At 51.1% G+C, this 12,922-nt stretch overlaps 1 protein-coding gene across 1 annotated transcript in view; it reads right to left on the reverse strand.

Moving 5' to 3' along the window:
• ABCC8 (ATP binding cassette subfamily C member 8) overlaps positions 1-12,922 on the reverse strand; it is a 199,386-nt gene that overhangs the window by 62,905 nt on the left and 123,559 nt on the right. Inside the window, exons 15-18 of the mRNA XM_082276046.1 lie at positions 9,626-9,701; positions 5,716-5,821; positions 3,323-3,358; positions 1,935-1,970 (exon numbers count right to left, since the gene is read on the reverse strand). Coding sequence (XP_082132172.1) covers positions 1,935-1,970; positions 3,323-3,358; positions 5,716-5,821; positions 9,626-9,701 — 254 coding nt within the window. The remainder of the gene's footprint in view (positions 1-1,934; positions 1,971-3,322; positions 3,359-5,715; positions 5,822-9,625; positions 9,702-12,922) is intronic.

Genomic DNA, 12,922 nt, shown 5'->3' on the forward strand with positions numbered 1-12,922 from the left:
ATCCCCTTTATATTACCCCTTACTCCCGATAATGTCCCCGGACTCCCCTCCCATACCCTTTATATTATCCCTTACCCCGATAATGTTCCCGGACTCCCCTCCCATCCCCTTTATATTACCCCTTACCCCCGATAATGTCCCCAGACTCCCCTCCCATCCCCTTTATATTATCCCTTACCCCGATAATGTTCCCGGACTCCCCTCCCATCCCCTTTATATTACCCCTTACCCCCGATAATGTCCCCGGCCTCCTCTCCTATCCCCTTTATACTACCCCTTACCCCCGATATTGTCCCCGGACTCCCCTCCCATCCCCTTTATATTATCCCTTACCCCCGATAATGTCCCCTAACTCCCATCCCCTTTATATTATCCCTTACCCCTGATAATGTCCCCGGACTCCCCTCCCATTCCCTCTATATTACCCCTTACCCCTGATAATGTCCCCGGACTCCCCTCCTATCCCCTTTATATTACCCCTTACCCCAGATAATGTCCCCGGACTCCCCTCCCATCCCCTTTATATTACCCCTTACCCCCGATAATGTCCCCAGACTCCCCTCCCATCCCCTTTATATTACCCCTTACCCCCGATAATGTCCCCAGACTCCTCTCCTACACCTTTATATAACCCCTTCCCCCCGATAATGTCCCCGGACTCCCCTCCCATCCCCTTTATATTACCCCTTACCCCCGATAATGTCCCCAGACTCCTCTCCTACACCTTTATATCACCCCTTCCCCCCCAATAATGTCCCCGGACTCCCCTCCCATGGCCTTTATATTACCCCTTACCCCCATAATGTCCCCGAACTCCCCTCCCAGCCCCTTTATATTATCCCTTACCACTGATAATGTCCCTGGATTCCCCTCCTATCCTCTTTATATTACCCCTTACCCCCGATAATGTCTCCGGACTCCCCTCTAATCCCTGTTTATATTATCCCTTACCCCCAATAATGTCCCCGGAATCCCCTGCCATCCCCTTTATATTATCCCTTACCACTGATAATGTCCCTGGATTCCCCTCCTATCCCCTTTATATTACCCCTTACCCCCGATAATTTCCCCGGACTCCTCTCCCATCCCCTTTATATTACCCCTTACCCCCCGATAATGCCCCCGGATTCCCCTCCCATTCCCTTTATATTACCCCTTACCCCCGATAATTTCCCCAGACTCCCCTCCTATCCCCTTTATATTACCCCTTACCCCCGATAATGTCCCCGGACTCCCCTCCCATCCCCTTTATATTACCCCTTACCCCCGATAATGTCCCCGGACTGCCCTCCCATCCCCTTTATATTACCCCTTACCCCCGATAATGTCCCTGGACTCCCCTCCCATCCCTCTTATATTACCCCTTACCCCCGATAATGTCCCCGGACTCCCCTCCCATCCCCTTTATATTACCCCTTACCCCCGATAATGTCCCCGGACTCCCCTCCCATCCCCATTATATTACCCCTTACCCCAGATAATGTCCCTGGACTCCCCTCCCACCCCCTTTATATTATCCCTTACCCCCAATAATGTCCCCAGACTCCCCTCCCATCCCCTTTATATTAACCCTTACCCTGATAATGTCCCCGAACTCCCCTCCCAGCCCCTTTATATTACCCCTTACCCCCGATAATTTCCCCAGACTCCCCTCCTAACACCTTTATATTACCCCTTACCCCCGATAATGTCCCCGGACTCCCCTCCCCTTTATATTACCCCTTACTCCCGATAATGTCCCCGGACTCCCCTCCCCTTTATATTACCCCTTGCCCCCGATAATTTCCCCCGGACTCCCCTTCTATCCCCTTTATATTACTCCTTACCCCCGATAATGCCCCCGGATCTAAAATGGATTCCATATTGTATATTTTTATAATTATTTCTACAGAATAAACCAATAATCAGAGATCTGAATTCCTCCGATGTATTACCTGATCTCCACATCGATGGCGGTCTCTCTCTCTGGGCTGTAACACAGGAAAAGGGATGTTAGATGGCAATAATGACTGTACACATTACATTATATAACATGGGGGTCATGTAAGGGGGCCAGTCATGGATCAGTCATGTATGCGGGTCAGTCATGGGCCGGTCATGTATAGAGATCAGATATGGACCCATGATGCATGGAGGTCAATCATGTACCCATCATGTATGGAGGTCAGCCATTAACCCATCATGTATGGGGGTCAGTCATGGACCCATCATGTATGGAGGTCAGTCATTGACAGTCATGCATGAAGGTCAGTCATAGACCGGTCATGTATTGAGGTCAGTCAGTGGCTGGTCATGTATGGAGGTCAGTCATTGACCCGTCCTGTATGGAGGTCAGCCATTGACCAGTCATATATGGAGGTCAGTCATTGACCCATCATGTATGGAGGTCAGTCATTGACCTGTCATGTATGGAGGTCAGCCATTGACCCGTCATGTATGGAGGTCAGTCATTAACCAGTCATATATGGAGGTCAGTCATTGACCAGTCATGTATGGAGGTCAGCCATGGACCCATCATGTATGGAGGTCAGCCATGGACCCATCATGTATGGAGGTCAGCCATTGAACAGTCATGTATGGAGGTCAGTCATGGACTCGTCATGTATAGAGGTCAGTCATTGACCCGTCATGTATGGAGGTCAGCCATGGACCCGTCATGTATAGAGGTCAGTCATTGACCCGTCATGTATGGAGGTCAGCCATGGACCCGTCATGTATGGAGGTCAGCCATTGAACAGTCATGTATGGAGGTCAGTCATGGACCCGTCATGTATGGAGGTCAGTTATTGACCAGTCATGTATGGAGGTCAGCCATTGACCAGTCATGTATGGAGGTCAGCCATTGACCAGTCATGTATGGAGGTCAGTTATTGACCAGTCATGTATGGAGGTCAGCCATGGACTCATCATGTATGGAGGTCAGCCATTGACCAGTCATGTATGGAGGTCAGCCATTGACCAGTCATGTATGGCGGTCAGCCATTGACCAGTCATGTATGGAGGTCAGTTATTGACCAGTCATGTATGGAGGTCAGCCATGGACTCATCATGTATGGAGGTCAGCCATGGACCCGTCATGTATGGAGGTCAGCCATGGACCCGTCATGTATGGAGGTCAGCCATGGACTGGTCCTGGATGGAGGTCAGTAATAAGTCTGGGTATTTTTGGTATTTCCAGTCCTGGGGTTCCGATGTGACAAGTCTCATATCTGACGTTGGCTGTGTTCGGCCTTGTCTGGGTTGGGGAGATGCCGGATCCGATGGTTATTTCTGGGTCTGTCTGCTGTACAGCCAGAATCTATTTCTGGAGTCACGGTCTCACCTGAGGTCCTCTCCGGTCTCGCTGTCGGGGACGTTGCTGAAAACAGGAAAGAATTGTTTATTGGAGTTTATGGCGGCAATCTGTTCCTCAATATACCGATCAGCACATGGCACATTACCCTCATAACACCATTCCACCCATTATATCTGCACTGCGGACAGATTGTTCAGGACTCGTTAAGTATTTAATTGCTGAGATTAGCCATTGTCTGAACACAACAAACAATCTGATTGTGGCGGTGACAGCCGCTGCGTCTCTTATCAGTGCAGCAACCAGAATGAGACCTCATTACCCGGAGAGAGGAGAACATGGAAACCAATGGGAGATATTTACTGTATGAGGTCCATCTGTCCACCGGGAGATAATAATACGGCTCCATTACCGAAACAAACCCGTGCCAGGAGGGTCACCGACACTTATTACACCCGGTACAGGCGGCTCAACAAATGTTTCTCCAACACCAGAAGGATTGCAGAATATACCTCACACAGACCCCACAATCTCCCCAAAATCCACTGAGAGAACACAAAGACCCCCCCCCAATGTCCCCAAAATCCACAGAGAGAACACACAGACCCCCCCCCCCCCCCACAATCTCCCCAAAATCCACAGAGAGAACACACAGACCCCACAGTCTCCCCAAAATCCACAGAGAGAGAACACACAGACCCCCCCCCCAATGTCCCCAAAATCCACTGAGAGAACACACAGACCTCCCCCAATGTCCCCAAAATCCACTGAGAGAACACACAGACCTCCCCCAAACTCCCCAAAATCCACAGAGAGAACACACAGACCCCCCCCCCCAATGTCCACAAAATCCGCAGAGAGAACACCCCCCCCCCCCAATGTCCCCAAATCCTACTGAGAGAAAACGCAGACCCCCCCCATGTCCCCAAAATCCACTGAGAGAACACACAGACCCCCCAAACTCCCCAAAATCCACAGAGAGAACACACAGACCCCCCAAACTCCCCAAAATCCACAGAGAGAACACCCCCCCCCCACCAATGTCCCCAAAATCTACAGAGAGAACACCCCCCCCCAATGTCCCCAAATCCTACTGAGAGAAAACGCAGACCCCCCCCCCCATGTCCCCAAAATCTACCGAGAGAACAGACAGACCCCCCCCAATCTCCCCAAAAATCCACCAAGAGAACACACAGACCCCCCAAACTCCCCAAAATCCACAGAGAGAACACACAGACCCCCCCCCCAATGTCCCCAAAATCTACAGAGAGAACACCCCCCCCCCAATGTCCCCAAATCCTACTGAGAGAAAACGCAGACCCCCCCCATGTCCCCAAAATCTACCGAGAGAACACACAGACCCCCCCAATCTCCCCAAAAATCCACCAAGAGAACACACAGACCCCCCAAACTCCCCAAAATCCACAGAGAACACACAGACTCCCCAATGTCCCCGAAATCCACAGAGAGAACACACAGACCCCACAATCTCCCCAAAATCCACAGAGAGAACACACAGACCCCCCCCCCCCCCCCCAATGTCCCCAAAGTCCCCAGAGAGAACACACAGACCTCTCAAACTCCCCAAAATCCACAGAGAACACACAGACCCCCCCCCCAATGTCCCCAAATCCACTGAGAGAACACAGAGGCCCCCAATCTTACCAAAATCCACCGAGAGAACACGCAGACTCCCCCACCCCTAATCTCCCTGAAATCCACCGAAAGAGCACACAGACCCCCTGATCTCCCAAAAATCAACCGAGAGAACACACAGACCCCACAAAATCCACCAAGGTAACAAACAGACCCACCAATGTCCCCATAATCCACCGAGAAAACACACAGGACCCCCCCCCCTCCAATGTCCCTAAAATCCACCGGGAAAACACACAGACCCCCAATCTCCCTAAAATCAACCGAATGAACACACAGACCCCCCAAAATCCACTGAGAGAACACAGAGACCCTCCAATGTCCCAAAATCCACTGAGAAAACACACAGACCCCCCAATGCCACCGAAATCCACCGAGAGAACACAAAGACCCCCCAATATCCCTGAAATCCACCAAGAGAACTCACGGACCCTTAATGTCACTGAAATCCCCTGAGAGAACACATAGACCCCCCCCCCAAATCCAATGAAAGGACACACAGACCCCCCAATGTCCCCAAAATCCACGGAGAGAACACACAGCCCCCCCCCCCAATCTCATTGAAATCCACTGAGGGAACACAAAAATCCCCCAATGTCCTCAAAATCTACAGAGCGAACATGCAGACCCCCCCCCCCCCCCCCCAATCTCCCTACAATTCAAAGAGAGAACACCCAGACCCCCTAATGTCCCTGAAATCCACTGAGAGAACACATAGACCCCCCAGTCGCCCCGAAATTCACGCTGACAGTGGGGAATGGACTGACCTGTTCCAGCACACGTCTCCCGATATCTTGTTCATCTCGCCCAGAGTCGCCAACAGAAGCGATGACTTCCCGCACCCCACCTGCCCTACAATCATTGTCAGCTGACCTGCGGGGGCAGAAATACACCAATAAATATAAAGTACACGGCTCAAAAAAAAATGAAAGGAACACTTTATAATCAGAGTCAATAAACTCCTGGACTATCAATCTGGTCAGTTAAGTAGCAGAGGGGGTTGTTAATCAGTTTCAGCTGCTTTGGTGTTAATAAAATTAACAACAGGAGCACTAGATGGGCAACAATGAGACGACCTCCAAAACAGGAATGGATTTACAGATGAAGGCCACTGACATTTTTTGTGCCTACTCATCTTTTCTGACTGTTTGTCCCTAGTTTAGCATTTGGCTGGGGTCAGTGTCACTACTGGTAGTATGAGGCCATACCTGGACCCTATAGAGGGGGTCAGTGTCACTACTGGTAGCATGAGGCCATACCTGGACCCTATAGAGGGGGTCAGTGTCACTACTGGTAGCATGAGGCCATACCTGGACCCTATAGAGGGGGGTCAGTGTCACTACTGGTAGCATGAGGCCATACCTGCACCCTATAGAGGGGGTCGGTGTCACTACTGGTAGCATGAGGCCATACCTGGACCCTATAGAGGGGGTCAGTGTCACTACTGGTAGTATGAGGCCATACCTGGACCCTATAGAGGGGGTCAGTGTCACTACTGGTAGTATGAGGAGATACCTGGACCCTATAGAGGGGGGGTCAGTGTCACTACTGGTAGTATGAGGCCATACCTGGACCCTATAGAGGGGGTCAGTGTCACTACTGGTAGTATGAGGTCATACATGGACCCTATAGAGGGGGGTCAGTGTCACTACTGGTAGTATGAGGCCATACCTGGACCCTATAGAGGGGGTCAGTGTCACTACTGGTAGCATGAGGAGATACCTGGACCCTATAGAGGGGGTCAGTGTCACTACTGGTAGCATGAGGCCATACCTGGACCCTATAGAGGGGGTCAGTGTCACTACTGGTAGTATGAGGCCATACCTGGACTCTATAGAGGGGGTCAGTGTCACTACTGGTAGTATGAGGCCATACCTGGACCCTATAGAGGGGGTCAGTGTCACTACTGGTAGTATGAGGCCATACCTGGACCCTATAGAGGGGGGTCAGTGTCACTACTGGTAGCATGAGGAGATACCTGGACCCTATAGAGGGGGGTCAGTGTCACTAATGGTAGTATGAGGCCATACCTGGACTCTATAGAGGGGGTCAGTGTCACTACTGGTAGCATGAGGAGATACCTGGACCCTATAGAGGGGGTCAGTGTCACTAATGGTAGCATGAGGCCATACCTTGACCCTATAGAGGGGGTCAGTGTCACTACTGGTAGCATGAGGCAATACCTGGACCCTATAGAGGGGGGTCAGTGTCACTACTGGTAGTATGAGGCCATACCTGGACCCTATAGAGGGGGTCAGTGTCACTACTGGTAGCATGAGGCCATACCTGGACCCTATAGAGGGGGTCAGTGTCACTACTGGTAGCATGAGGCCATACCTGGACCCTATAGAGGGGGTCAGTGTCACTACTGGTAGTATGAGGTCATACCTGGACCCTATAGAGGGGGGTCAGTGTCACTACTGGTAGTATGAGGCCATACCTGGACCCTATAGAGGGGGTCAGTGTCACTACTGGTAGCATGAGGCCATACCTGGACCCTATAGAGGGGGTCAGTGTCACTACTGGTAGTATGAGGTCATACCTGGACCCTATAGAGGGGGGTCAGTGTCACTACTGGTAGTATGAGGCCATACCTGGACCCTATAGAGGGGGGTCAGTGTCACTACTGGTAGCATGAGGCCATACCTGGACCCTATAGAGGGGGTCAGTGTCACTACTGGTAGCATGAGGCCATACCTGGACCCTATAGCGGGGGGTCAGTGTCACTACTGGTAGTATGAGGAGATACCTGGACCCTATAGAACGGGGTCAGTGTCACTACTGGTGGTATGAGGCCATACCCGGACCCTATAGAGGGTGGTCAGTGTCACTACTGGTAGTATGAGGAGATACCTGGACCCTATAGAGGGGTTCAGTGTCACTACTGGTAGTATGAGGAGATACCCGGACCCTATAGAGGGTGGTCAGTGTCACTACTGGTAGTATGAGGAGATACCTGGACCCTATAGAGGGGTTCAGTGTCACTACTGGTAGTATGAGGCCATACCTGGACCCTATAGAAGGGGGTCAGTGTCACTACTGGTAGTATGAGGCCATACCTGGACCCTATAGAGGGGGTCAGTGTCACTACTGGTAGTATGAGGAGATACCTGGACCCTATAGAGGAGGTCAGTGTCACTACTGGTAGTATGAGGAGATATCTGGACCCTATAGAGGGGGGTCAGTGTCACCACTGGTAGTATGAGGAGATATCTTGACCCTATAGAGGGGGTCAGTGTCACTACTGGTAGTATGAGGAGATATCTGGACCCTATAGAGGGGGTCAGTGTCACTACTGGTAGTATGAGGAGATACCTGGACTCTATAGAGGGGGTCAGTGTCACTACTGGTAGTATGAGGAGATATCTGGACCCTATAGAGGGGGTCAGTGTCACTACTGGTAGTATGAGGAGATACCTGGACTCTATAGAGGGGGTCAGTGTCACTACTGGTAGTATGAGGAGATATCTGGACCCTATAGAGGGGGTCAGTGTCACTACTGGTAGTATGAGGAGATATCTGGACCCTATAGAGGGGGTCAGTGTCACTACTGGTAGTATGAGGAGATACCTGGACTCTATAGAGGGGGTCAGTGTCACTACTGGTAGCATGAGGTCATACCTGGACCCTATAGAGGGGGTCAGTGTCACTACTGGTAGTATGAGGAGATACCTGGACTCTATAGAGGGGGTCAGTGTCACTACTGGTAGCATGAGGTCATACCTGGACCCTATAGAGGGGGTCAGTGTCACTACTGGTAGTATGAGGCCATACCTGGTCCTCTAGTGGCCGCTGTGCTCACTGCCCGGCACTGTGGAGCTCGATTGGCATTTGCCATTGAACACCGGAATTGGCAGCTCCACCACTGGCACCCTGTGCTTTTCACAGATGAGAGCAGAGATCACCCTGAGCACATGTGACAGACATGAAAGGGTCTGGAGAAGGCGCGGAGAACGTTATGCTGCCTGCAACATCGGTATGACCGGTTTGGTGGTGGGTCAGTGATGGTCTGGGGAGGCAAATCCATGGAGGGACGCACAGACCTCTACAGGATAAACAATGGAACTCTCACTGGCATTAGGTATCGGGATGAAATCCTTGGACCCATTGTGAGACCCTAGGATGGTGCAGTGGGTCCTGGGTTCCTCCTGGTGCACGATAATGCCCGGCCTCATGTGGTGAGAGTATGCAGCCAGTTCCTGGAGGATGAAGGAATTGATACCACTGAATGACCCCCCCCCCCCCCGCTCTCCTGACCTAAATCCAATAGAACCCCTCTGGGACATTCTGTTTTGATCTGACGCCGCCAGGTTGCCCCTCAGACTGTTCAGGAGCTCAGTGATGTCCTGGTCCAGATCTGGGAGGAAAAACCCCCGGACACCATCCGTCCTCTCATTAGGAGCTTCCCCCGACGTTGTTAGGCACGCATACAAGCATGTGGGGGCCACACACACTACTGAGGACCATTCTGAGGTCCTGCAATGAACTTTCAGGTAACATGAACACCGGCCACTAAACGCAGGGCATATAATTCCCATCCCCCATCTTTGTATCCCTCCAGACCTCCATTGAAGATCATTGCACTGACATCTCTCTCAGAGCTCCGCCCAGTGCGACTTTTATCTTCTACCCCGAGATTGATACAAATACACAGACAGACGAGGACAGAAGAGTCACCTTGAGGAATCCGGATGTCGATGTTGGATAAAGTGGGAGATCCATCCGGTGTCCAGGTGAAGAATCCATTACTGATCTGGAGGAAAGACGACAGGATTCAGTGACAATGACACAGACAAGGAAGTGACCGACCAATCACATCCCGACCAATCACATCCCACCAATCACATCCTGACCAATCACATCCCGACCAATCACATCTCCACCAATCACATCTCCACCGATTACATCCCCACCAATCAATCCCAACCGATCACATCCCCACCAATCAATCCCAACCGATCACATCCCCACCAATCACATCCCACCGATCACATCTCCACTAATCACATCCTCACCAATCAATCCCCACCAATCACATCCCAACCGATCACATCCCCACCAATCACATCCCCACCGATCACATCCCAACCGATCACATCCCACCAATCACATCCCGACCAATCGCATCCCCACCATTCACATCCCCACCGATCACATCCCACCAATCACATCCCACCAATCACATCCCACCGATCACATCCCGACCAATCACATCCCCACCAATCACATCCCCACCGATCACATCCCACCAATCACATCCCCACCAATCACATCCCCACCATTCACATCCCCACCAATCACATCCCAACCGATCACATCCCACCGATCACATCCCACCAATCACATCCCCACCAATCAATCCCAACCGATCACATCCCACCAATCACATCCCACCGATCCCATCCCCACCGATCACATCCCCACCAATCACATCCCTACGAATCACATCCCCACCGATCACATCCCCACCGATCACATCCCCACCAATCAATCCCAACCGATCACATCCCACCAATCACATCCCACCGATCCCATCCCCACCGATCACATCCCCACCGATCACATCCCCACGAAACAATCCCAACCGATCACATCCCCACCAATCAATCCCAACCAATCACATTCCCGCCGATCACATCCCCACCGATCACATCCCCCACCGATCACATTCCCACCGATCACATCCCCCACCAATCACATCCCCACCGATCACATCCCCTACCAATCACATCCCCACCAATCACATCCCACCGATCACATCCCCACCATTCACATCCCCACCAATCACATCCCAACCGATCACATCCCACCGATCACATCCCACCAATCACATCCCCACCAATCAATCCCAACCGATCACATCCCACCAATCACATCCCACCGATCCCATCCCCACCGATCACATCCCCACCAATCACATCCCTACGAATCAATCCCAACCGATCACATCCCCACCAATCACATCCCCACCGATCACATCCCCACCGATCACATCCCCACCGATCACATCCCCACCAATCAATCCCAACCGATCACATCCCACCAATCACATCCCACCGATCCCATCCCCACCGATCACATCCCCACCGATCACATCCCCACGAAACAATCCCAACCGATCACATCCCCACCAATCAATCCCAACCAATCACATTCCCGCCGATCACATCCCCACCGATCACATCCCCCACCGATCACATTCCCACCGATCACATCCCCCACCAATCACATCCCCACCGATCACATCCCCTACCAATCACATCCCCACCAATCACATCCCACCGATCACATCCCCACCAATCACATCACCCCCTATAACTTCTGGATCAATTAGCGCATTCCCTGGGTGAGCATCACCATACAGAGAGCTTGGCCATCCCTGATCATCTTCAGACAACATGTCACCAGTACAGGTCCAGTATAAACCCAGTACAGGTCCAGTATGAACCCAGTAAAGATCCAGTATAGACCCAGTACAAGTCCAGTATAGACCCAGTACAAGTCCAGTATAGACCCAGTACAAGTCCAGAGTAGAAACAATTAGAGGTCCAGTGTAAGAACCAATACAGGTCCAGGGTAAGAACCCGGTACAAGTCCAGTTTAAGAACCAGCACAAGTCCAATATGAAACCAGTACAGGTCCAGTATGAACCCAGTAAAGATCCAGTATAGACCCAGTACAGGTCCAGTATAGACCCAGTACAAGTCCAGAGTAGGAACCATTACAGTTTTAGTGTAACAACCAGTAGAGAACCAGCAGAGATCCAGTGTAAGAACCAGTACAGGTCCATGGTAAGATCCAGTAAAGGTCCAGTATAGACCCAGTACAAGTCCAGTATAGACCCAGTACAAGTCCAGTATAAACCCAGTACAAGTCCAGTATAAACCCAGTACAAGTCCAGTATAAACCCAGTACAAGTCCAGTATAAACCCAGTACAAGTCCAGAGTAGGAACCGTTACAGGTTCAGTGTAACAACCAGTAGAGAACCAGCAGAGGTCAAGTGTAATAACCAGTACAGGTCAAGTGCAAGAATCAGAAAAGGTCCAGTATAGATTCAATGCAAGTCCAGTATAGACCCAGTACAAGTCCAGTATAAACCCAGTACAAGTCCAGTATAGATGTGTAAGAACCAGTACAGGTCCAGGGTAAGAACCAGCACAGGTCCAGGGTAATATCCAGTACAGGTTCAGTGTAAGAACCAGTACAGGTCCAGGGTAAGGACCAGTACAGGTCCAGGGTAAGGACCAGTACAGGTCCAGGGTAAGGACCAGTACAGGTCCAGGGTAAGGACCAGTACAGGTCCAGGGTAAGAACCAGCACAGGTCTAGAGTAAGAACCAGTACAGGTTCAGGGTAAGAACCAGCACAGGTCTAGGGTAAGAACCAGTACAGGTCCAGGGTAAGGACCAGTACAGGTCCAGGGTAAGGACCAGTACAGGTCCAGGGTAAGAACCAGCACAGGTCTAGAGTAAGAACCAGTACAGGTCCAGGGTAAGAACCAGCACAGTTCTAGGGTAAGAACCAGTACAGGTCCAGGGTAAGGACCAGTACAGGTCCAGGGTAAGGACCAGTACAGGTCCAGGGTAAGGACCAGTACAGGTCCAGGGTAAGGACCAGTACAGTTCCAGTATAGACCAAGTAGAGGTCCAGTGTAAGAACCAGCACAAGTCCAATATAAAAACCAGTATAGGTCCAGTATAGAACCAGTACAGGTACAGTATAGAACCAGTACAGGTCCAGTATAGAACCAGTGCAGGTCCAGTATAGATTTAGTACAAGTCCATTATATAACTAGTTCAAGTCCAGTACAGAACCAGTACAGGTTCAATATAAAACACTAGTACAGGTTAAGTATACAACCAGTACAGGTCCAGTATAGATCACTGGTGCAGGTCCAGTATAGAACCAATACAGGTCCAGTACAGACCTAGTAGAGGTCCAGTATAGAACCAGTACAGGTCCAGTATAAAACCA

This window comes from Pelophylax lessonae (assembly GCF_965119305.1).
Source record: "Pelophylax lessonae genome assembly, contig: HAP1_SCAFFOLD_254, whole genome shotgun sequence".
NCBI lineage: Eukaryota > Metazoa > Chordata > Amphibia > Anura > Ranidae > Pelophylax > Pelophylax lessonae.